The following is a 24,159-nucleotide window of genomic DNA, read 5'->3' on the forward strand; positions in this document are numbered from 1 at the left end:
TACTGCTGGTTGCCAGATATGTATAGGATGTATCAACTCAGTAAATTTTTGTCCATAATTAATTAAGTCTTTACTCTAAGTTTCAAATACATATTTTAAGAGACATTTAAATAATGTATCTCGAAATGAATGGCCATATACACATTTTCCCTTATTTTGAGGTCTTCAATCTTCAAGCAAACTATGGCGTGTGTAATTCGGGACACCCTGTATATCAAAATATACATAGCAGATGCAGCTACCATAGCGCTTGATGTGACCTTAGTATAGGGAATTATAACACTGCTAAGACTTCAAAGGCAAAAAATATTATTTTTACAGAAAAATATTTTAAATATGATATAAACTTTTTCCGATTGTGCTCATGCGCAGAAATAATCAGCGAACTTGCTCTACATTCTACTATGATCACAAATAACAATTTCAGTACTGTTAGTTTCGTAACTTAAGTTATACAAAAGTTTAAAATCTTGTATTTTAATATTTGTAATTTAATATTTGAATGAACAAATAAGACGTAAAATTGCGCAAAAAGACAAACAATAATAGAGGCTCAATAATTGACCTTGGTCCAACTTGTAGAAATAACAGGGAACGAATCATTTTTGAACTGACCAATCAGGCTTTCCAAAAAAAGAAGGGAAGCTATAACTTTAACTTCTACTATGTAGTATTTAAAATTTAGATTTTGTTTTATTTCTGTAGTTTTGTTATTCTTCAATCTTCAATTATAATAATAAAATTGTAATTAACCAAATACCCCCGACCAAAAATGATTCAAAACTTCCATAAACCACCCGCACTAAGTTTCCTGCCCAATAAACTACAAATATCTGCAAATGATGGCCGTCCATTTCGCCCAAACCCTGTCAAGACCAGATATACTTCAAATAAATCGCAGGCAGCTTAAATGACCCTTAAAACGTCGTATCTTAAGACAACAAACCTTTCAGCCAATCCAAAGTCGACGTCGCAAAGTCAATCAAACGCCGTGCCGCTATTGGCTCGTCTAAGGGTGGCGCTACCCTTAAATCAATACGGACCAGTCGAGAAATAAAGGATATTCGCCCCAAAGCAAGAGAACAGAAAGGATGGAATGCAAAGTACCCTTAAAGTACATACAAACCTGTTAGGGATTTTAGGTTATACATCCCCGATAAATAAGAGTTGTTTTCGGTTGTAACCCTTGCCTTAGGACGACTAGATACACCAGTATATAAAAGCAAATCCGCGGGGATTTGACATCATTTAGAAATAATTCTATTAGTCTGGTTGTCGTATTAGTGACAGTGTTATTAAAGTGATTTCACCACTAGTGTATTTCAATAAAGTGGTCAATATAGCTCCAGCAGTGATTTTGAAAAAGCGATACAAGAAGATGACCAACCGCGGACACCATCAGTTGCCAGACTCTTCATCGTCCCCACCAAAGTAATTATAAAACTATTTTTTTATATTTGCAATGTTTTCTGCACAATATAAGCGCAAGGCACACTTCTTACTATTCTACGGAGCATGCAAATATTTAAATCTCAACAAGATTCTGTCAATAATAACTTGAATGACTCTCATTGTTTCATTGTAATAAGATTTATTTTAATAACACCCTGTATATGCCATTGAGTTTGGACAAAGCAGAGATCAAGTTAATAATTTCTTTAATGGTTAATAAAACAAGAATAACGCAGGTACCTGAACCATATAGATATTGGTGATATTAAGGTTTTAGTAATTATACTCTTATATTAAAAATTTAAAGCTCAATTTCGGTATAAAAAATAGGTACTTTGTCCTTTATTAATGAAAATTTGAAATCGAATTTCATTTTAACGATAGATTTTAGAGAAAAAAGACTAATTCAAATTTAATTAATGATATTAAGGGAAACAACCACTCTGCGCACTACAGCTTTGATTGTAGGTACCCGTAATATCAAGTAAACAAGCTGGACCGAGCTATATAGTCCGCAGAGAAGTTATTTACTGCAATATCATTAGTTAAAAACTAATTTCGCCTAGTGCGACATTAGTTCTTTCATAATACGTACAGATTGGCAGGACATTATCTGCTAGTAGACACAAAGTAATACTTTGTGCCAGTAGGCAGTGATAATTAAGATAATATAACATACGTTGAAGGTTATAACTCACCCACACTTAAACTTGTTCCAACAGATTTCTCTTGGGTGTATTTTAAAAGCATTAAGTACGCATATATCTGCCTAAGGTTTTATCTCCGTCGCGAACAAAACAGTTTTTTTCATATACTAGGCGTCTTAAAAAATCTACATCACCAGCAGTATGGTTATAGAAAAAAAGCAAAGAAAAATAATTAAAACTTAATATGACGTATGCATAACGATTTGCTAAAGAAAAATCCGTGGGCATAAACTTGGAAAAAATCACTTACTGTTTGGCCAAACCCATCTTGTGCGCGAGATCAAGAAGAGAGTTTTTAAATACAGCAGTCCTTAATAGTGATACAAAAATTGTATTTAGGTCTGGTAAATATAATAATGATGGACAATAAAATATATCTAATTTTTAACAGGTAATATAATTGCATTCTAAAATTGCCAATTGGTACAACACTCTGAACATAGGTAGTTGTAGTAACAAATTCGTCCATTATCTCTAGTTTTGAGTAAATATTTTTGAAACATAGCCTGTTTCATTGAAAACTTTATTAATATACAGTACACTACAAATTTGAAAAAAATAATATTTATTATAGTTTCTGGTGTAGGTAAATGTAATTCATAAGCAAAAGAAAAACAATAGGTAGTTAAATGTCTTCTTGTTCATTTTCACATTCGTTAGTATCAGAACTAAAAATGTTATCTGCACTATTAGAATCGTCATAATCTTGAAGGTTTATAATAATTCTGTAGTCAAGTTCTAAAATCATTAATTCTCTTTCAATTTTCTTGGCATTCTTTTGGTGTAAATGTGTCGAAAAATTAATTGCACAACTTTTCCACGTGTGTCAATGTGAAAGTGTAACATTTTTTCTGGCGACATATTGTTTGATTGACGATCAAACAAGTTCGATAAGATTCAAGTCAGGATGGTATAGTGGTAGTCTCAGGATAGTATGAACTCTCCGTAAAATTTGGCCGATTTTATATATTTTAAATGTTGCCTTTTTTATTTTTGCATTATTGTATAACTCTAGTTTTAACATATCATCCGCAAATTGAATTCCTATATCTCTCTTATAACCGTTGCATTTCGTCCTTTCGACAAGGGGATGTAGAGCATTTTTCCAGCTTACACATTGTGATATGATGCATTGCCAATCACTAATATAAAATATGACGACAAATTTGGTATAAGTTTCGTTAGTAACGATTTTTTGTAATTTTGAGTATGACATCAAGATATTCCCCCGACTTAAAAATTAGTTTGGTGTTAGGTGTAAAACCATTTTCCCATCTAGCATGAGCCATAACTAAACTTTATTCCTTTGATACAGGTTCTCGGAGCCTTGTCTCATGCATATAAACAATTGGTCGACCTTCTTCATTATATTGTTTCATTCTTCTTAAAAATTATAACCTCAAGACTTCTTGGATGTCATAGCGTTCCATTAATAGTCCTTGGTTGGTCTTTATTTTGCACCATCGGCATCCTATGATGTGCAAAAACTTACGAAGATTTTTCCTGCCACCTTCATGAAACTTTTTATGGTTACTCCTAAGTGTGGATGTCGTTTTCCTCAACATACCAATTTTGAAAGATCCTTCATAGCACTACTCGATTGGAGTAGTCGAAATATGCTTTTAATTATTTTTTATAGTTATTATCACTGTACTCATGATATTGCCAACTGCCTTTGCAACTCTTTCTTCAACTTTTCCTAAAGAAGTTAATTATTATGTATAATTTTACGGCTTTGTGCACTTAACACTTTTACAAATGGTTTGAATTCTACATTCAGACAAAGAATGAGCTCCGGTGCTAGTCTGGTAATGTTACTACAGCGCATCTAAAACTTGCGGAAAATTTGGTCAAGCTGTAGAAGCTTCATTTAAAAATATGACGAGTTTATAGCCTTATTTGGTACAAATATGATAGGTATATGGGAAAATTTGAACTGGCACTTTGCACTTGCATGGTTCATGATTGTTCACATTTAAAGAATGATCGCATGCTCTTAAATGCACCAGATACTTAAATTAGTAAATAAAAATGTATAAGATGTCATTACCTCTAATATGTATTTACTCATCAAACAAAACAAAAAGCATAGAGCAATAAAATGTCCAATATCTCTAAGGAACTTTATAGTACCTAAACTTAGGTATTAAGAAAAAAATTATTAACTGCAAAAAGATTTAGAAGTACTTAAGTGTAAAATAAGCATGATCTTTTCAGTTGGAAGAACTTTTATATATCAAATTTCAAGCGTCTCTATTATAATGGACACATCTGTTTGCTCGTCATAAATTCTTCTGCTGTTTGGATGCCGCTTGGTTTTTAATAATAATTTTAAAACCAGTGTCCACCGGTAATGCAACAATGTCTTCACTGATGACCCTTGCACTAACTTATCTTGTACAGCACTGTAATTCTAGATCCTACTGTTGAATGTCTTCCCTATGTGTAACGCATTTTTCCTCATTATTTAAGCTTACAATTTGGATATAGTGCAGGAGATATCTCGGAAGATGAGGTCTCGGATTTGCCGAGCTGTGCTTTTGCGTCAAGACCCACGTCGAATTCTGGGATTCAGCATCATTATCTCACGTCGCTACATCATAATGCAGGTAGGCGTTTTTTGAAACATGATTGTGTATCTTATTTAAGATAACTTAAGAGAAAGGAAAATTGTATCCTTCAGATCACTAAAAAGTGAATTTTTGATGTGTATAGAATAAAACAAATATTTACGAATTTTTAATAGAAAACTTGTTGAGAACCGCTGAATACACTGTGGTATTTACGCGTAACATAAGTCACTCATTCTGAAAGGGAGATAAGATCAACTGTACACGGTTTTAAAATGTTTATATGAGCAAGTAATTGAATACAAATTGTTTTTACGTTATACGCGACAGAAATTTTTAGTGATCATAGAAATTTAAGATACGTGATCCTATAATGTATATAATATACAGTGTAAACCATTTGTTTTTAAGCCACTTAAAAATTTAAGATTATTTAAATATTCTCCTTGTGGCCAATAGCAAAACTCCAAACGTCTTAAATGCTTTTATTTTATTTTTTGCTACGCACCTTCTGATACTTTCTCTAGGGATAGTAAAATGTAAACTAGCTACTCTAATACTAGCAGGGAAATAATATTAAAATATTGTAAAATTTGGTTATTTCTCAATATTCGACAACGTCCATTATCTCTAGTTTTGAGTAAATATTTTTGAAACATAGCCTGTTTCATTGAAAACTTTATTAATATACAGTACACTACTCCAACTAACTCATCTGTCTGGGAGCCTAAGTAGTATTAAATTCTATTGCAGCATTTTTGCCGAACACACATTATCGCCAACAAGTGCACAATTTTTATTTTGTCTCTTAATAGTAGTATATTTTCCATGGTTATTAACACGAGATAAACTTTACTCTTTACTACACAATAATTTGTCACTTTTGACAATTAGTTAACTACCTCTTTTTTTTACTTCATAGACAACTTGATATTAACAATAAATTAATGGAAAAAAGTAAAGACCCGTGAATTTTTTATTTGCCTACAAACTCGTTATTATCTAAAAATTTTTGATAAAATTTGCTATTGGCCCGCTTTGGGGGATCGTGAATCCAGTGGTGGTCAGGGTTGCTGCATGTTCTATGGAGACCTAAAAAAAAAAAGAAAGAAAACTGGCAATCAACGACTTCCTGACATAATATTTCAAAACTCTCTTTAGTTTGATTCTAAAAAAAGGTGGCGCAGTTAAAGACTTGCCGATATGAGAAAGATGATATTATTGCATCCTTTTTTTGTGTGTAGGGCACTGGGTTGTCTAGGGTGGGTCTTCCACACCCCTGCTCGCCCCTAATATGAATATTAGAATTTTACTCCTAAAAATGGGTGTAACATAGTACGCTTTGAATTTTGTGGGATCACGCTCAATTTCCTTCACAAAGCACACTTCATCAAGTTCTACATCTTAAAAAAAATCTGGTTAAAATCGCACAATAAATAAATATTTTACATGGTCGCTTAAAAACAAATTGGTCACACTGTATACCACATAAAATTTAGTTTTGTTCAGTATGAAAAAATAAAATAAAAATTTTCAGTATAGTTCAGAATTATTTGCATACTAAATTGGTTTTAAATAAAATGATTCATGACCGATGCTAAACGTTGATTTTCCTGATGAATTGCTTGAAAATATGCTATCTACTGATTTTCGACAATATTCAAATTCTGTTATTCAAATATCAGTTATATTTGTGTAATACAATAAATTTTTTGAATTAATTTGAACGGTGCTATGTTAGAAGTTATTTTTTACTGTTTTCTATTTATTTTTGTGTTTTTCAACTGGCAGTTTCATGTACTAAATTAATTAGCTACTTGTAGTGTATTAGGACTATGAGTTGGGTTCATGTGGATGGAAAGATTGTAACAAACTTTAGCTCGATTGATTGTTAGCTAAATGTATTTTATAGTATCTAACTATTTACTATTATGACATTGTTTGACTTATGGAAATTAATGTTTTTACCTACGACCACTACTGTAAATACTTAAAAACACACCGTCTGCGATCAATGTAAGATTCCTATTACGCACAGTAAAAAAATCGCACAGTTTTCCTAGCAACCGCCTAGCAACGGCCAATACAATACTGTTTGTATTGACCGTTGCTAGACGGTTGCTAGGAAAACTGTACGATTTTTTTACCAAGCTGTGCGTTTTTTTTACCGTACGACGTAATAGGAATCTTGCATTGATCGCAGACGATGTGTTTTTAAGTATTTACAGTAGTGGTCGTAGGTAAAGTATAGTACGTAATACGTGGTGTAATGCAATTACGCACTCATAGAATTACGCACTCGCCGCTACGCGACGTCGTGCGTAACTTTTCCATTCGTCGCTACGCGGCGTCGTGCGTAACTTTTCCATTCGTGCGTAAAATGCTTTTTACAACACTTATTACGTAATATACTATAACGTGTTTTTTACCATAAAGTTAAACTTTGATTTAAGATTACTGCATATATTAAATTCACTCAATCGGTTACTATTTTTGAAACCAGAATCCTTTCCTTACAGTATAGTAGTCTTAGATTTAACTTGCAGTACAAAACTAAAACATATGACGTGGCAAACTCAATATTCGTCACTGCACATGAAAAAATCAACGTTCTATGTGAACAATGGTTCTCAAAATGTTCCTTAAAAAATAATAATATCTCTGTAAATATCTTGAAAAATGGTTTTCCTTGGATGAAAATATGTGTACCCGGCTTCGGTTCCCCTTGCATTTGGATCTTTATAGCAGTGACGGCTCGTTACATTGTGAAACTGATGTTCACGAGCAGGATTTTCATTCATATTTATTTTATAAAAAATTATTCGCAACAATTTGAATATTTTATTAATTCGCTCTCAAATAATAAATAGGAATAAATTTCGCACGTCATTTTTTATTTTGGAGATCTTCGCCAATAGCCCTACTATAACCGTAAAGTAAAAAATTCTATTTTTATTATATTTATTAATAAAATTGACTAACAGAAAAAAAACGAAGTGATATATTTACCTAATAATTAACAAAATTGTTCCTACTTGATTTATGAATATAAAAAAATATGAAAAAATGTAAAAACAAATTTTCATAAGGTAGCCAACTTACCTATTTACATATAAACAACACCGCCAGCTTTATTCGTCCGTCTTTTAAATTTGTAAATTTACTTAGATTATTATCTTCATAAAATTGAGGATCGGCACTAGTTGCAATAGTTCTTTTTCTATTATCATCACTGATAAGTTGTTTAAGCGCTCTTGTGTTATCGTATTTCTAAGTCTGAATGCGCTTAAGACACAAAAAGTTTCTTTCTACCGAGACACTTGTTGCAGGAATTGTTAGAACTGGGCAAAACAATTTGTATGTTTCCGGAAATACCATTTTAAATTCCTTGTATAATATTTCTATAGGTTTTTGAATTTCTAAATTACGAAATTGTTCGTCTCTGTACAAAATATTAAGTTCGTTTTTCAACCTATTTATTTCAAAAACGTTTGGGTACATTTGTAATAAACATTCAAACGATTTTTCGGGAAACTTGTTTGCATATTCGGGAAATTTTTAGGAATCTATTAAAGCAAAAAAAATTAAATCATGTAAATTCATAAAACGAGGGAAATATATTTCGAAAATATTTCTAGTTCGTCGCAACTTTTGCCCCGTTTACTTGATAGTCCAGTAATATTTTTCGCATTATTAAAAATATTTTTAAATTTTTCTTCGTTTCTTAATTCAGAAATTCTTTGACCAGTGATTTTAATTTGTTTAGAGCACTAGTTTGCGTCTTACGTCTTACGTAAGACGCTTACGTCTTGAAAAAAGGTGTTTCAAGAGATAAAACAATATTGTGAGATAGATTCATTATTAGCTGCCTTTGTAGGTATTTGATAATATAATAGGTATCTATTAAATTACGTTAAATTCAGTTACTTTGTTTTTTTGAGGAAGTTGTTTTTTATTTACTTTAAATTAATGCTTGCCTTGTCCTTATCCTTAAAACCTTTGTACTATCCCTCATACTGACATCAGACGACACTACCAGCGTACTATGCGACGCGTGCATTAACCGCGAATTCAAAGGCTGAAAGCAGTTTTGAGTGGGCCTCAGTTCTCTCGTAAATCACGTTATTTTAACCGCCTCGTGTAGAGGGGGAACTGTAGTATATTTTACACAAGGGTGACGTCCCTACAAGCAAAGAAATTCTGGCCTCACTGTGGTGGGGACTAATTGGAAATTAGTTTACCTAACTGTTTATTTAGGTTAATAGTAGAATAGTAGGTATTAAAATACACGGTTTGAGAGACAAATTTTATAGTGAGCCCCGGACTCAGTTGCTTTATACGACGAGCCACCACTGCTTTATAGTTCTATTGGAATTTATTTATTCTGAATAATCTATAGAGTATAATCTAACAGGCACGTATCTATGGGTGGGCCTCTAAAAATATGTTGGCCCACCCGAATGATTTAGGAAAGATCAGCTTATGGCGTAAGACGTATTTTTTTGGGAAGTTAGTTTCGCATATTGTGACTCGCAGGAAATATAATACCCCCCCTTGGGCCCATCCAATTTCAAACGACGAGTTACGTGCCTCTTTCATGTTTTGTCTTTTGAGCCAAATAGGTACAATAATATTTTTCGTATCTATTAGTGCTGGAAATTGGAGTATTCTGAAAAAAATAGATTAAATCTGATGATCGTTTCAGACAGCCAGTGTGGTGGCGCACTGTCCAACTCGGATTACTACGGATCTTCCCCCTACAGGGTGCAGAGACACGCTGCCAACATAAGGGAACGGAAAAGGATGCTGAGGTCTGCTATTGGACCCACCGGGTACACCTGTCTTGATATGTGCCTGTTTTTTCTTTTTGCTAGTCGAGTTTTAGGTGATTTTTGTTTTATTAAGCATGATTTATGGTTTTAATCGTCGAAGTGATTCATAGTTAACAGTAGTTTAAAAAAGATCACTATAAAATAAAAATTGCATGTTTAATGTCTATAGGTTGAGTTATTGCAAAATTATTTCATTATGTAGAACCCCATATTTTTTTCTTTTGGTACACAGGGCCAGTCGAAAATTAACCGACACAAGACAGATGGGTGTAGAGAACGATAAAATATCGCGTTTCAAAATAACTTACCGCTATACTAAGTTGCTTCGTTTAGCTGCTAGATGGCGTTAAAGTAGGCAAAAAATAGGTTTTCCCAAACAACTCCGATTTAAATGAGATTTAGTTCGCTAATATTTGTGTATACATTAGGTACATTTTTTGACATAGCTATTTTGAAGAAACTTAATTATTATTTTTTCAACTTTAACACCATCTAGCGGCTAAACGTAACAATTTGGTAGGTTGCGTTAGAACTCTATATTTTAGAATTCTCTATCCGCATCTGTCCTGTGTAAGTTGATTTACGAATCACCCTGTATATCTGTTTATATGACAGATATTTTATATGAAAGATAAAACGATAGGAAATTTGGCAACGAAAAAAAAAGAAAATATAACTATAGTAGGATCATATTCGATGCAAAGTAATAAATCATTGCCTGTCAAGGCAATCAGTGCAACACGTTTTAGGGGGTTTTCGAAATTGAATAATTTCTTTATGCATTATGGATTAAGTCATATAATTATGAAGGATAAAATGAAAAACAAAGGCATCTCCTTCGCACATTGGGCGGCAGGACAACAATACATTTATTACTCCCTTCATCCTCCCTCATATGACTTGTGTCTTGTGTTTGTTGCGGCGGCGCGCGTGTCGGCCCGGCGTGGTTAGTTTCGTTTCGGTTGTAGGTATTGGTGCTGCGTGTTTCTCGCTCGCGATATTTGTGAGGTTATAACTGTTATAAGTGCAATTATACTTCGTTCGGGCTGTATGTGTGTTTCGCGCTATTATTTGAGAATTTGTGAGTGAAATCATATTTCTTGTGCTCCGTAACAAAAGTGTTTTTAGTGTTTTATTTGTGTGCTGTGTGTGTGTTTCGGGCTGTTGTTTGTGAATCGTGAATGATATTATATTTTCTGTGCTAGTGAAGTGAAGTTTTCGCAAGCCGGATGTACTGCTGTGGGTACAAAAAAATATGTATTAAGTTATAGAGAAAAAACGATAATATTAAAAAAGGATCATCCCATGAAACTGAAGACTGGTTTGGTGGAAATGTGTTCCAGATATACTGGAGTAAGCGAATCATCTGTTTTCAAAATTTTAAGCGGGAGGAAAAATGAAGGAGATGTTGAGAAACCTAAAAAAGGGGGTGGAAAGAAGGAATTAATATTAAATGAAGATGAGAAAAATGCAGTTCGGCGTACAGTATATAAATCATAGAATTTATATTTTGTTTATAATTTGTTAATATTTCTTGTTTGATAGAAAAATAACTTATTTTGTTGAGATTGATAGAGAATTGTTGTTAGAGTTTTCATNTACCAGAACACAGTGCGTATGCAGCGGTATTTCAGATTTTACATTCAATTTCATTTTAAATTTGAAATGGTTCATCTTACGCCTCCTAAAAATGCTGACACGATTTTCCTTTGATAAAAGGCCGACAATTTTTTTGCTCTACTTTGCATCGAATACAATCCTACTATACACCTCCAAATATAAAGAATCATTCACATAGCATTCTACTCCCATTTTTTACCTTTCCATTTAGAAAAATGTTAAAGACCACAGCCTTAGGAAATTTTCTTGCAATTTCAAATAAATATACAGGGTGTTCCACCTAAGAGGGATTCTTCTGTAACTCTGCAATTTTAAAATTTACAAAAAATGGTTTTAATAAAAGTTGCATGGAATCATGTGGGCTGTGTAGAGAAAATATTTTGAGCTTTACAGGGTGTTCCATTACGCGTGGGCGCTACATAACTTTGTTATTTTAAATGGAATACCCTGTATATTATTGCATTTTTGAATTCCTTGGTAATATTAAGTAGAGTTTATTGGTGTTATATATTATGGTGTTTAAAATCGTTTTCGAATATTCAGTTGTTTTGATCATACCATACCATTTGAAAAAAAGTTTTTCAACTCGTAAGATTATTAAATGTAGGTCTCAGTATTTCCGAGTCTGAATAACGTACACGTTTTGCTCGCAGATGACAAGATAGAGTAATTTATGCCAAAACAATCTGTGAAAATTGCAGGTTTCTAACTCTTAACGATTTAGACGTTATCTAGCCTCTTTTCGAGAGCCGGAATAGTGATTTTTTTCAAAAACAATTGATTATCTCGAAAACGGTAAGTTAGTTTTAAACACCATGCATATACATTTAATAAACTCTACCCAATATTAACCAAGGAATTCAAAAACGCAATAATATACAAGGTGTTCCATTTAAAATAACAAAGTTATGTATCACCCACGCGAAATGGAACAACCCCCCCCCCCACTCCCCCTCCCCACCGTAAAGCTAAAAATATCTTCTTCATATGTCCCGCACTATTCCAGACAACTTTTATTAATACCAATTTTTTTATAAATTTTATAGTTACAGTGGTGCAGAAGAATCCCTCTCAGGTGGAACACCCTGTATAAAAAACTATTTACTGGTTACATTTCGAAAATATAATTTAAACTTTTGTTATTTTAGCTATAACCTTATTTTCGACAACACCCTGTATAATATAGGTATGTGGTTCACAAAGAAACTAAACAAATTGGACTTCTTATGCGTATAACTTACAAAAAAGGAAGTAACCAAGTTTTTTTGTTTGTCTATTTTAGACAAAGACTTAATTCCATTAAACTTTCCATTATATAACTCACGGACTCATTTCTTTCAACGCCCATGTCTAATACGAACACACCCCCGAACATCCCTAATTTTCCTAATTAATTTTGGTTTGCAGCAGTATAAACTCTGCGTTCGACGAACTTCGTATGCACGTGCCGACCTTCCCTTACGAGAAACGCCTCAGCAAGATCGACACCCTCCGCCTGGCCATCGCCTACATCGCCCTCCTCAGGGAGGTGCTCACGGCCGACTGCGACCCCCTGACCTACGTGGAGAGGTGCCTCAGGGGAGAGATCAAGGCGGACAGGGCCAACTGGAACACGAGCGGTATGATGCGAGAAAAATATTAGGCGGCGGTCACACTAATTGCGATTTTGTTCGAAAATTTGTTCATTGGCGCCATTGGATACAAATACTTGCAATTTTGGTCCTATGGTGACCGTATTTTATAAACTGCAAACATTTTCTTTGACATTTATTATAAAGATTCATAAGAATGCAAACTACGCCAATTGTATTTTTAACACCAGATTTATAAGATCTTGTTCCTCATATACTTCAATACTTTTTTAGATTATAAATTCGATTTTAACGTTTCGTTCGAACTAATTTTTAAATTTTATTTATCGTTAACTACTACTACTACTACTAATATTTAAAAACTAATAACTAACTAACTAGATAATAGCAGTAAACTCGATAGATTTTTGGAACAATTGTATATTTTCATACTAATTCTGATGTCACAAATCAAGGAAATTTGTGGAAAAGTTGAAGTTATTTTAATTTTTACCGGAATTTGTGGCCTTCATTTTTTTTTTATTAATAAAAAAACTGCGAATGTCGTTCGAACATGAAACAGCCTTTATTTTTAAAATCCTTGCATTCATAATAAATTTTACTAAACATAACAGTTGAACGAGTCAAAAAAGTCAAATCTCATGCATATCGAGCTTCCAAAAGTAATAAATTGGAAAAATTATTTTTACTTTACTTGAATAAAGGTTTTTACTATTATTAATTCAAATCAGTTTTAAAATTCTGATGAAATGAAGTCACATCACATAAGATATCAAACTTGGTGTACTAATGAAATGAATCAACTTATAAGTTAACTAAACTAACTAAAATAAAAACAATCAAGTTAATTACTAACCAGAAAACAGATCCCTGACATACCGAATTCATTAACTAACTATTGTTGTAAATTTTCAAAGAAATTTAACCTGGAATATTAATAAATCTGCGAATATTAACAAAAATATTGGAAACGGAATCTTAAAAATGCAGGAATAAGTTAGCTACCGTCGATAATTGCATGCTCATCATTGTCCAAAGTTAATTTCTTTGAACGTTTACAACATCAGTATCAGTACTATATAGAAAGATTATTTTTATTTTAAACAGTGGTTAATTACTAGTTTGCGTACTACTTACTTATAGTCAATTTTATTATTATATCAATATTTGATTTAAAAAAATATACATAAATAATTTTTAAACATGAGAATTTTGATGATTACTTTGTAAATAAAGGTTATTATTAGGTACCTACTACAATTAAACATAAACTGTTCTGTTCAATATATCGACTTTAAATCAGATTTTTCTTTCAGATTTAACAGCCCGTCTCTCATGGATTAACTGGGAAAACCTCGGTGTGACTCCTGGAAGAAGGAGTGCGTTAACGTCGATGGCTTTGACTGCAGATAATATTAATGGCCAGTAATTTTTTACTTGTCGCTGTTAGTGATTTGTATATATACCTAAAACTTTGTACATATTTTCTTTTTTTATTTAAATTTCAATGTGCAATATGGAAACATGTATACCATTGTACCTATTAACAGTATGAACACAAATAAAATAGGCCCTAAACTGACACTTTTTTACTAGCACTATAGCACAGAGGGAAATCGGCCAATAAGAAAGGTTTGCTGATATAATCTGTATTATAAAAGGGGTTTTCCTTATTGGTGTTACAAAATCATATGTCAAGTTTAATAAAAATTATTTTGCTAACACCACAAATATCATTACAATTTTTTTGAAAAATTATTTGAATACTTCCCTAAAGTGGAAAATTTGAAAAAACGATTTTACATACACAGACGGGTAGTGAAAGGATAAATTTGAATTCTTACAGCACCCGATGTACATACTAAGACTGGCATCCACAGAAATTTAATCCTTTAAGTTGTACAACCTGTAAAATTATGATTACATGCTTCGTTTTATTTTTCCTCTTTTTCTGACCAACTCAGTGACGTCTCTTAACTTCCAACTAGGGAGGGTGGAAAAATGTAGGTACAAAACATTGAAAAAAAAAGAAAATTAAATATAATTGGGTAGTTTTATTTCAAGTACTATTGGACTAGGGGAAAAATGTGTTTAACAATATTTTTTATAGTGAAAGTCCATTCTCCTGCATTTGTTCGAAATAAACTTGTAGATTACTTTTCCATTAAAATTTGGTATTTCCCGCACCATTGATTTTTCCATTGATAGCTTTACTGTTAGTAGACAAAATTTTACACCACACCTGAACAAATTACGTTTAATAAGAAAAAAAGCCTTGAATAGCTACGATTTGGTTACGGTCGGACTAAAAAAGCCCAAACCGCATAGTAAATGTGAGCCGCTCCTACTCCGTCTTTCACTACTGCACGACGGTAACCATGACCACCGCTGTAAACACTTTACAGATACAGAAACAAGCTACGTGGAGCCCGTGTATTCAGAGTTTTTCAAACGAATGTTTCAAATCGAGTTGATTTGACTGCACATTATAAATTTAAAAATTTCCTTTTTAATGTATTTCATAATGCTAATCTGTTTAATTATCGAGATAACATTATAAACTAAATTTTAAGTTAATTTCTTTACTACGAAAATTCCTAGGAAGGTCGCCACCCCAGAGCCCTCCCACACCAGCCGCCACTGGACAAACTGTAAAACGTAAGGTAAAACTGGCATCGCCAACGTTTTCAGTCGATTCAAATACGTATCCCAATGTTGTATAAATGCATTGGTGATGATTAATAAAATAATTAGGTAATTACATGACGACTATTAGAAACATAAGAGAAAATAAAACTTCAAGCAATCGTCACCTTTAAGATAAAATAAATGAACTGAAGTGCTGAGGGTATTTTTCACAGTTTTGTAAATGCAATAGAACCTAAGTAATGTTCTATATTAAAAAGTGGCACTTTAAACTACTCTAGCACACCAAATTTCATTTATATGACAAAAAGCGTTTTGAAGGTATTTGGAAAAAAATATTTTTTGCAATTCTAGCGTCATTTTTAGCGGCTAAACGGAGTAACATGCTTTACCGCTTCTTTAGGGTATGGATAAAGACGTCATATTTTAGGGTCTCCTGTCTCCTACATCCACTAACATAATGCTTTATGCTTTATGTATAATGAAGTAGTTAGACAGCCAGTCGAACTTAGGAATGAGTCATTCCTAAGTGACCCATAACAACATCCCGCAAGTTTTTTCCCAATATAAAATACATTTCGCCCTTTTCAGATGAGCAATTTAATGAATGTTTATTTATTATAGATATAGATGATACATAACACACCTAACCCAATTTGACATTTTTTTCCTCAAAATTGCATGTATGTTCTTAGTTGCCCAACCGCGGAGTTGAAGTCGGTTTGGGGAAAAAACCTCTTAAAATTCCAGTTATCTTTATTTACTGTATGAAGGACGATAAGAGATTTTATGGAATAGTCGCCATCTAGTGTTTTCATTTCTAAGTTTTATTTTATTGATTATTTACAAAGCCAACAGGCTTCAGTCATTTGTAGGTTCATTCGGGAATCACTCTGTATAATGCTTTATTAATATCACCCATCGACCATATATTTACTAAATTCGGAGATGCTCAAATTTGTTTTGTAAACGCATGGAATTCTAAGGAACTTCATTCTAGACTGAAGATAGTCTAGTGCATCAACGCTACAACGGCAACTGCTTGAACTTTAATTTGGGTCATTAAACGGCATCCAAATTTGTATGAGCGGCCTAAAAGACTACATAATCTCTACCACAGTATACTAATTGATTAGTATACTGTGATCTCTACCATTGATTATATACACTGTGTATATAGTCAAAGTCTCTACCTAATCATGTGACTGACGACAGATACGGATTCAGATTCGGGAAACGAATTTTTACAGTGGACCAGTTCATCACTGAAAATGACCTAAAATTTTTAATATTATTTTGCTAAATTTTTAAAAGTTATTACTTTTTTAACCTATCGCGTTATTTCACAAAAAAAATTTAAGATTCTACAAATGTTACAGATTCAAATTGAGAATGAGATCCCACAAATACGGCTGTTACAGATTGAAATTTATACTGAGATTTACTTACGTCCTAAAGGAATCTTACATATCCTGGAAACGGAAAAATTCAGAGGCTACGAGAGTCAAACGATTTTTTTTTTCGTCAGGGTTGAAAAAACCGTAGCACATGACTGCTTAGCTTAGGCAACCAACATTGCACGATTGGCTGTTAAATAAAAATGCTCAAGATAATGCGATCGCCAATTAGTAGAATAAAATGTGGAAATTTATATTAATCACCAGCACAATTTTACCAAAATTGAATTGCCAACCCAAAGGAAAAAAGTGCTTATCACATGGCTTGTAATCATTTAAACTACAAAAACCTTTGTTTGCATGAGTAATGAGACAGCCAAGACTCAGGCAACCTACATAACACTAATCGCAGATATAATGGTTGCATAAGGTAAACCATATGAAGCTGTTTTTTCTAATTTATAACTCCAAATAACTGTGTAGCCTCACTGTCCCACTTATCCAGTGTACGGAAAAAAAATGCAAATTTTAACAAAAAAAATAGGCTCTTTATCTGGGTTATGAAAATAGTAAAAAAAACTGCTACACTTTTAAGAATTTTAAATTTGAAATATGGAAAAATTTTATTTTGAAAACTGAAAGGGGTTTTACTAATTTATTTGTAACCATAAAAAAGAATACCAATTCTTGTCAGCAACACTGATTTCTTGTACTCCTAACACATTCTACAGGGTGGGCCACCAGTAACGCCTCGGTCGCAAGGGACCAAACGGCAAATGTTACAGAAACCTGTTTAGGTGGGTTGATTACGGCTACATTTTAAAAATAATTTGAAATATACAGGGTGTCCAGGAAAAGCGAACCATATCAAAGTTATATATTTTTAAATGGAACACCCTGTATTTTACTGCATTTTTGAAGGCACCGTAAAAAAATAGGTGAACTTTATTAAAGGTTCTGCATACCTAGGACTTCCATTTTGTGATATTTCAATTTCAGTGAAAATGCAGGCATAGCGTAGAAATTTAATATTAGCAAAAAAATAATTTTAAGGAAGCAGCTTTGTAAGGTCTATTTTAGATCCTTGAAGTTATAAATTGTTATATTTGTCGTCACTTAGTATTATACAGGGTGTTCAAAACATTGCTGAATACTTCTCTCAACTTTAAACAGCAATAACTTGGTTATTTTAAATGGGACACCCAGTGTATTTTTATTTTGGAGAGTTAGGAAATTTAAAACTCTTGCAAACTGTGTATAGGTTCCCTACACCTATCTCTGATGGTATTGGAGATATTTGTGCCGTTTCGTTTTTTATCAATTTTTTTTATAAGATATATCTACGTGTCTTTATCGAGGTTTTAATTGAATTGGTTTGGGTTCTTCTTGATGACGTCTCTTTAAATATATTTAGAAAAATGAGGATGCAATTAGATGGCACACCTGCAAATTTTTCATATTCAGTGAGAAATTATTTAAAAATTTAGTAATAAATAGATAAGTAGGAATGGTGCATGTCAGTGGCCACGTAGGTGTCCAGACCTCACCGGAATGGACTTGTTTGTAGTGAGCTATATAAAAAATCTTGTACACAATGTTCCACCTACTACTTGCAATGATATTGAAGGGAAGGATTAGAGATGCATTTGCGTGAGAATATCTTTTGAAGAAAGAATAAGATGCTGTATTCAAGAGAATGGTTATCAATTCGAACATCAATTAAAATTTTTCTTTGTTTCTTCTAAAAGTAAAATTTCCTTTTATCGTTATATCATGACAATATTAAAAAAGTTTTCTAATAAAAAATAATATTTTATAAGCAGAATAATTATAAAAAGTTATTAATTTTGTATAAATGTTTGTAGTAAGTAACTGAATTATTTATGAACATGAAAAATATTTTTTAAAGAAAATTTTACTTTTAGAAGAAACAGAAAAATTTTAATAGATGTTCGAATTGATAACTATTTTCTTGAATACAGCATCTTATTCTATCTTCAAATGATATTCTCACATTCATTGGAATATTTGGGGTGATTATGGCAAATGCATCTCTAACCCTTCCCTTCATATCAGCGCAAGTAGTAGGTGGAACACCGTGTACAAGATTTTTTATATAACCCAAAACAAAGAAGTCCATTACGGGAGGTTTGGACACCTAGGTAGTCACTAACATGGACCATTCCTACCTATTTGTTTATTACTAAATTTTCGATTTAAATAATTTCTCATTGTATATGAAAAATGTGCAGGTGCGCCATCTAATTGCATCCACATTTTTCTCCATATATTTAAAGAGACGTCATCAAGAAGACTCCAAACTAATTCAATAAAGACCTCGATAAAAACACGTGGATACATCTTACAAAAAACTTTGATAAAAAAAGAAACGGCACAAATATCTCCAATACCGTTAGAGATAGGTATAGGGAATCTATACACAGTTTGAAAGAGTTTTAAATTTCCTAACTCTCAAAGTAAAAATATACTGGGTGTCATTTAAAATAACCAAGTTATTGCTGTTTAAAGTTGAGAGAAGTAAGCAGTTTTTTGAACACCCTCTATAATACTAAGTGACGACAAGTATAATAATTTATAACTTCAAGGATCTAAAATACATTCTCTAAAGCTGCTTCCATAAAATTATTTTTTTATTGCAAATATTAAATTTCTACGCTACGCCTGCATTTTCACTAAAATTGAAATATCTCACAGACTGTAAGTCCTAGGTATGCAGAACCTTTAATAAAGTTCACCTATTTTTTTACGGTGCTTTCAAAAATGCAGTAAAATACAGGGTGTTCCATTTAAAAAAACATAACTTTGATATGGTACGCTTTTCCTGGACACCCTGTATANCCTGTATAATACTAAGTGACGACAAGTATAATAATTTATAACTTCAAGGATCTAAAATACACTCTCCAAAGCTGCTTCCATAAAATTATTTTTTTATTGCAAATATTAAATTTCTACGCTAAGCCTGCATTTTCACTAAAATTGAAATATCTCATAAACTGTAAGTCCTAAGTATGGAGAACCTTTAAGAAAGTTCACCTATTTTTTTACGGTGCTTTAAAAAATGCAGTAAAATATAGGGCGTTCCATTTAAAAATACATAATTTTGATATACGCTTTTCCTGGACACCCTGTATATTTCAAAATATTTTTAAAATGTAGCCGTAGTCAACCTACACATAGCCACCTAAACAGGTTCCTGTAACATTTGCCGTTCGGCCCCTAGCGATCGAGGCATTACTGGTGGCTCAACCTGTATGTAGTTTCTAAAATAAAACAAGGGTGTAAACCATAGAACTTAATTTACGACTCACAGTCTTTAGCTTTGGCTACAATTTCCTTTTAGAACTACATATGAAGATACAAACAGTATGTATAAAAAATATTAGTTTAAAAAAATCTTATATAAAGGTAAAAAAGTCTACCTTTCATTTAGACCTCTAAAAAACGGTAAGTTACCTTACCAAATCGATAGTCCAGGCGGTATCTGTTTCGGGTTGGGTAAAACGCATATGATCGGTGATTTTTGCTTTAACGGCTTCTAAGTAACATCAGAAATGATAATATTTCTATGCAAATAAAAAAAAACATGGGCTTGATCGTTATTGCAAAAAGTATAAAAAAATTGCAAAAAAATTCATTTTTTTCATGGATTTCTCGTCGACAACTTAGCAACTATTCATTTTCGACAAAAATGGAAGAGGAAAAAAGTTTTGTAATTAAATTTTGATCAAGATAGAGTTAGTTGCAATTCGAGAAAGTAATTATTGTTATTGCAAAATTCAAAAAAATTTTATTTGTCAATTTTTCTCAGACACTTGAATAATACCTAATAGGATCTTCATACTTTTCCCAATTAAATTTCTTAGTGCATAGAATCATCACACCAAATTTCATCCAATTCGGTTCAATAGTTTTTACATAATACCTAATTCAGTGTGACATTTTAAATGGGACGCCCGTGATTGCAAATTTTGAAAATTTATATCCGGAAAGTACTCGAACTGACAAACCTATTAGTTCAAAAAACAGCCCTTATACCCTTATAGTTTTGCTGTAAATAAGGGTTAACTTTAACGGGCTACAACTCCGAAAATAATGAGCGGATCAGGTTTTTTTTTTTTTCAAAATACTCGTCTTTCCGAATACTTTCAAACCATATTTTAAAATAAAAAAAATTTGAAAAAACAATAAATTATTGCAATTGTTTATAAGCGTGAAAATTGTGAAAATGTTTAAACAATTACCACGGCTCACCTAATCGTCTAATTTGAATTTTTCAAAAACCACGGTGTGATATGCATTAAGAAGTTTAATTGGGAAAAGTATGAAGATCCTAGGTATTATTCAAGTGTCCTGAGAAAAATTGACAAATAAACTAGCATTTTTTGGAATTTTTTAAATGATTTTTCTGATTTTTGCAATAACAATAATTACTTTTTCGAATTGCAACTAACTCTATCTTGACCAAAATTTAATTTAAAAACATTTTTTCCTCTTCCATTTTTGTCTAAAATGAATAGTTGCTAAGTTGTCGACGAGAAATTAAAAAAAAAAAATACATTTTTTGCAATTTTTTTAACTTTTTTGCAATAACAATTAAGCCCACGTTTTTTTTTATTTGCATAGAAAAATTATCATTTCTGATGTTATTTAGAAGCCGTTAAAGCAAAAATCTCCGATCATACGCGTTTTTACCCAAGTATACCCTTTTTAAAACAGATACCACCTGGACTAAAAAGTTTTAATCAAATTGAACATGCCAAGTGTAAAAATATTTAAAATATATAATATAATCCTATTAAGTATAAAATTTAGAACAAGACTTCCCAAACTGTGGTTTCGCTTAACTAAAAAAATAAATATAAAAATCTATGCATCGGTAACAAGTTTTTACATCTATATACAAAAGTATTTACAAAAAATAAAAACCATTAGTCTTTTACAATCATCCAACACCGTCTTCTCCTCCTCCGAATTGTTGATGGCGCAGCCCCAGCCTGCGTATTGGAACTGGCATTAGAAGTACTTGCACCACCGCAATTTGGAACATTACTAACACCACTTTTCGTTACTTGACTCTTAATCGGCGTAGATGTAGTCTGTTCTATTTTATTTTCGAAAGTTAAACCACAGCCGCTGCCACCAATTGCATTTGTTGCTTCAGAATTTGCTGCAGCCTCGGCACTAAAGCTTTTAAACTTGGGAATGTCACACTCTATGTTAGAAATGTTCATCGAGTCCAATAGATTCATTATATTCTTATCGTTGATATTCACCTCCGTCGGTAAGTCGTTGATGTGATTTTCCTCTAAATGTAGGATGGGTATTTCCCCTTCATGTGTGAGTTGTAGGGGCGAACTGATACTTTGCAAAGAAACCGTGAATGGGTCAGGCTGGGAAGTTTTCGTAAGGATATTCTCAAAACTGCACAGAGGTTTGTTATCTTTGACGGGAGTAGGGGTTATTCTCCTTCTTGCAGACCTAGGACTAATATTTTGATTTGCGGGATTGCTTGAATTACTGCATGTTGTCACTGGCTTCTCGGTATTACATTCTTTTGACTTTACCATTGTGACCTCTTCATTATTAGAAGACTTAAAAAGTTCTATTTTTTTATGAACATTGACAATATTTATCACTTCCAGTACTTTTATTTTTGGTTCTGACGTTTTATCTACGTTTTCCTTTGACAAATGATTTGCTTGATTTTTAACTTCTACTCCTGTATTATCTGTATTTGGAGCAGGTTGACTATAATCTATAACTGTGTGTAGTACTTTCTCTGGATTATCGCTTATATTTTCTGTTGTAAAATTTTCCATATAACGAGACACTAAATCATCGAATTTTTTTTCGATTGTTTTCGAATCGTTGACATAGCTCATTACAACTGTATCATCACTTGTGGAGGAATCGGACAAACTTATAACAGATTCTATTTGCTTACTTCTTTCCTGCTCGACATCTTTTATCTCTATAAGTTTATTAACAGTCTTAATTGAGCTAAAAATGTCATCAGACGATTCTTCCTCTGAATCAGTTTCGGAGTCTGTACTGCTAGAAGTTGTTGACACGCTTGTGTGGGTTACAACTTCTGTCAATAGTTCTTGTTTAGGAGAATCCGTCGGATTTTTATTTTTACTATTTTGTGCTTCTTTTTTATTTTTATCTGCCGAGTCATCAGTCTTTATTGTTGTAACATTTATTCCATCTGAATTGTTCTGTTGTTCTTTTTCAGATTCTTCTAATACAACTTGGTCAACCTCAGTAATCTTCTTACATATATTATTCTTCTTTATAGGTACCTTATTGTGGCCATTTTGATCTTCTGGTCCTTTATCAGCAAACCTAATCCTTCTTCTAACATCGCTTACACGTTTTCTTTGTCCGACTTGGTTTGTATTTGTACCATTATCTTCATTTTTATGTATGTTTTTGTTCGATGTGGCAGTCTCGACAGATTTTTTCATTTTAATACTTTCTTCATGCTTCGTATTTTTATCATCTGTCAAATCTTGTTTTGCAACGTGAGGCTTATCATCAAAGATTTCCATAGGTCTTTTTTCAGCTTGTTTCTGAATAACCTCCTTTGAGGATACTGCCATACATTGTTCTATAACCTTCTCATCTGTCTGGATGGGTACGTCAGTATCTACGTCTTGCTTGAGAGCAATATCTTTAGGAGACTGTTTTACCATGGAACCCATTGAATGTTCTCCCTTTTTTTGTTTGAGACTAGGTTCACTTTCTTTTATTTTTCTTATTTCATCACCCTTGGAAATGATACCTTCTCTTTTCTTCTCTTTTTTTGTAAAATGTTCTACTGGATTTTCATCTTTGTTTTTGATATTGCTATATTGATCTGCAGAATCTGATTTCTTCCGTTTTCGTTTTGCATTTTTTTGAGCAAGTTCAATGTTGTGTTCTGATTGCACATCTTTATTTTTATTAGTTTCAAGTTGTTTGTTTGTGCCTTTAATAGTATACCCTTCTAAATTCTCCTTCAAACCTTCTTTTCTTTCACTTTCAACAAACAGATTTTCAATTAATTGATTATATTCTTTTTTAAACTGATCTATTTTGGTATCCTTGTCTTTGACGTCTTTCTTGCTAATGGGACTTTTATCTTTTCTCCTATCTTCTTTCGTTACTTCTTGCTTGGCAGCTTTTGGTTTAGCATCAGCTGTAGGTTGTCTTGATGGTTTATTAGATCCTTTGCCTTTCAAATCACTAGCTTGTTTTATATCATCTTTATTTTGTCTTTTTTCATCTATCATAGTTTTATTATTTGGTTTATCCATTTTTGAAGGCCATTTTATAAT

At 32.5% G+C, this 24,159-nt stretch overlaps 2 protein-coding genes across 2 annotated transcripts; one reads left to right on the forward strand and one right to left on the reverse strand.

Moving 5' to 3' along the window:
- The first annotated feature begins 1,378 nt into the window (after positions 1 to 1,378).
- On the forward strand, positions 1,379 to 14,202 carry LOC108917034 (helix-loop-helix protein 13). Its single transcript, XM_018723460.1, has 5 exons — positions 1,379 to 1,431; positions 4,632 to 4,768; positions 9,435 to 9,561; positions 12,589 to 12,800; positions 14,090 to 14,202. Exons 1-5 carry the CDS (start codon positions 1,379 to 1,381, stop codon positions 14,200 to 14,202), a joined length of 642 nt encoding a protein of 213 aa, XP_018578976.1.
- A 7,303-nt stretch (positions 14,203 to 21,505) lies between these two features.
- On the reverse strand, positions 21,506 to 24,134 carry LOC111691472 (putative mediator of RNA polymerase II transcription subunit 26). Its single transcript, XM_023454371.1, has one exon. The coding sequence runs from the start codon at positions 24,112 to 24,114 to the stop codon at positions 21,769 to 21,771; it is 2,346 nt and encodes a 781-aa protein (XP_023310139.1). The 5' UTR covers positions 24,115 to 24,134; the 3' UTR covers positions 21,506 to 21,768.
- Between the last annotated feature and the right edge of the window lie 25 nt (positions 24,135 to 24,159).

Source organism: Anoplophora glabripennis, unplaced genomic scaffold (assembly GCF_000390285.2).
Source record: "Anoplophora glabripennis isolate ALB-LARVAE unplaced genomic scaffold, Agla_2.0 scaffold69, whole genome shotgun sequence".
NCBI lineage: Eukaryota > Metazoa > Arthropoda > Insecta > Coleoptera > Cerambycidae > Anoplophora > Anoplophora glabripennis.

What these genes read in the sequence shown, in the direction of transcription:
- LOC108917034 (XM_018723460.1), top strand. Translation starts at nt 1,379, where the DNA reads ATGACCAACCGCGGACACCATCAGTTGCCAGACTCTTCATCGTCCCCA. An exon ending in GTCGCTACATCATAATGCAG is followed by an intron (nt 4,769 to 9,434) that starts GTAGGCGTTTTT and finishes TGATCGTTTCAG; the next exon opens with ACAGCCAGTGTGGTGGCGCA. An exon ending in TCTGCTATTGGACCCACCGG is followed by an intron (nt 9,562 to 12,588) that starts GTACACCTGTCT and finishes TTTGGTTTGCAG; the next exon opens with CAGTATAAACTCTGCGTTCG.
- LOC111691472 (XM_023454371.1), bottom strand. Translation starts at nt 24,114, where the DNA reads ATGATAGATGAAAAAAGACAAAATAAAGATGATATAAAACAAGCTAGT.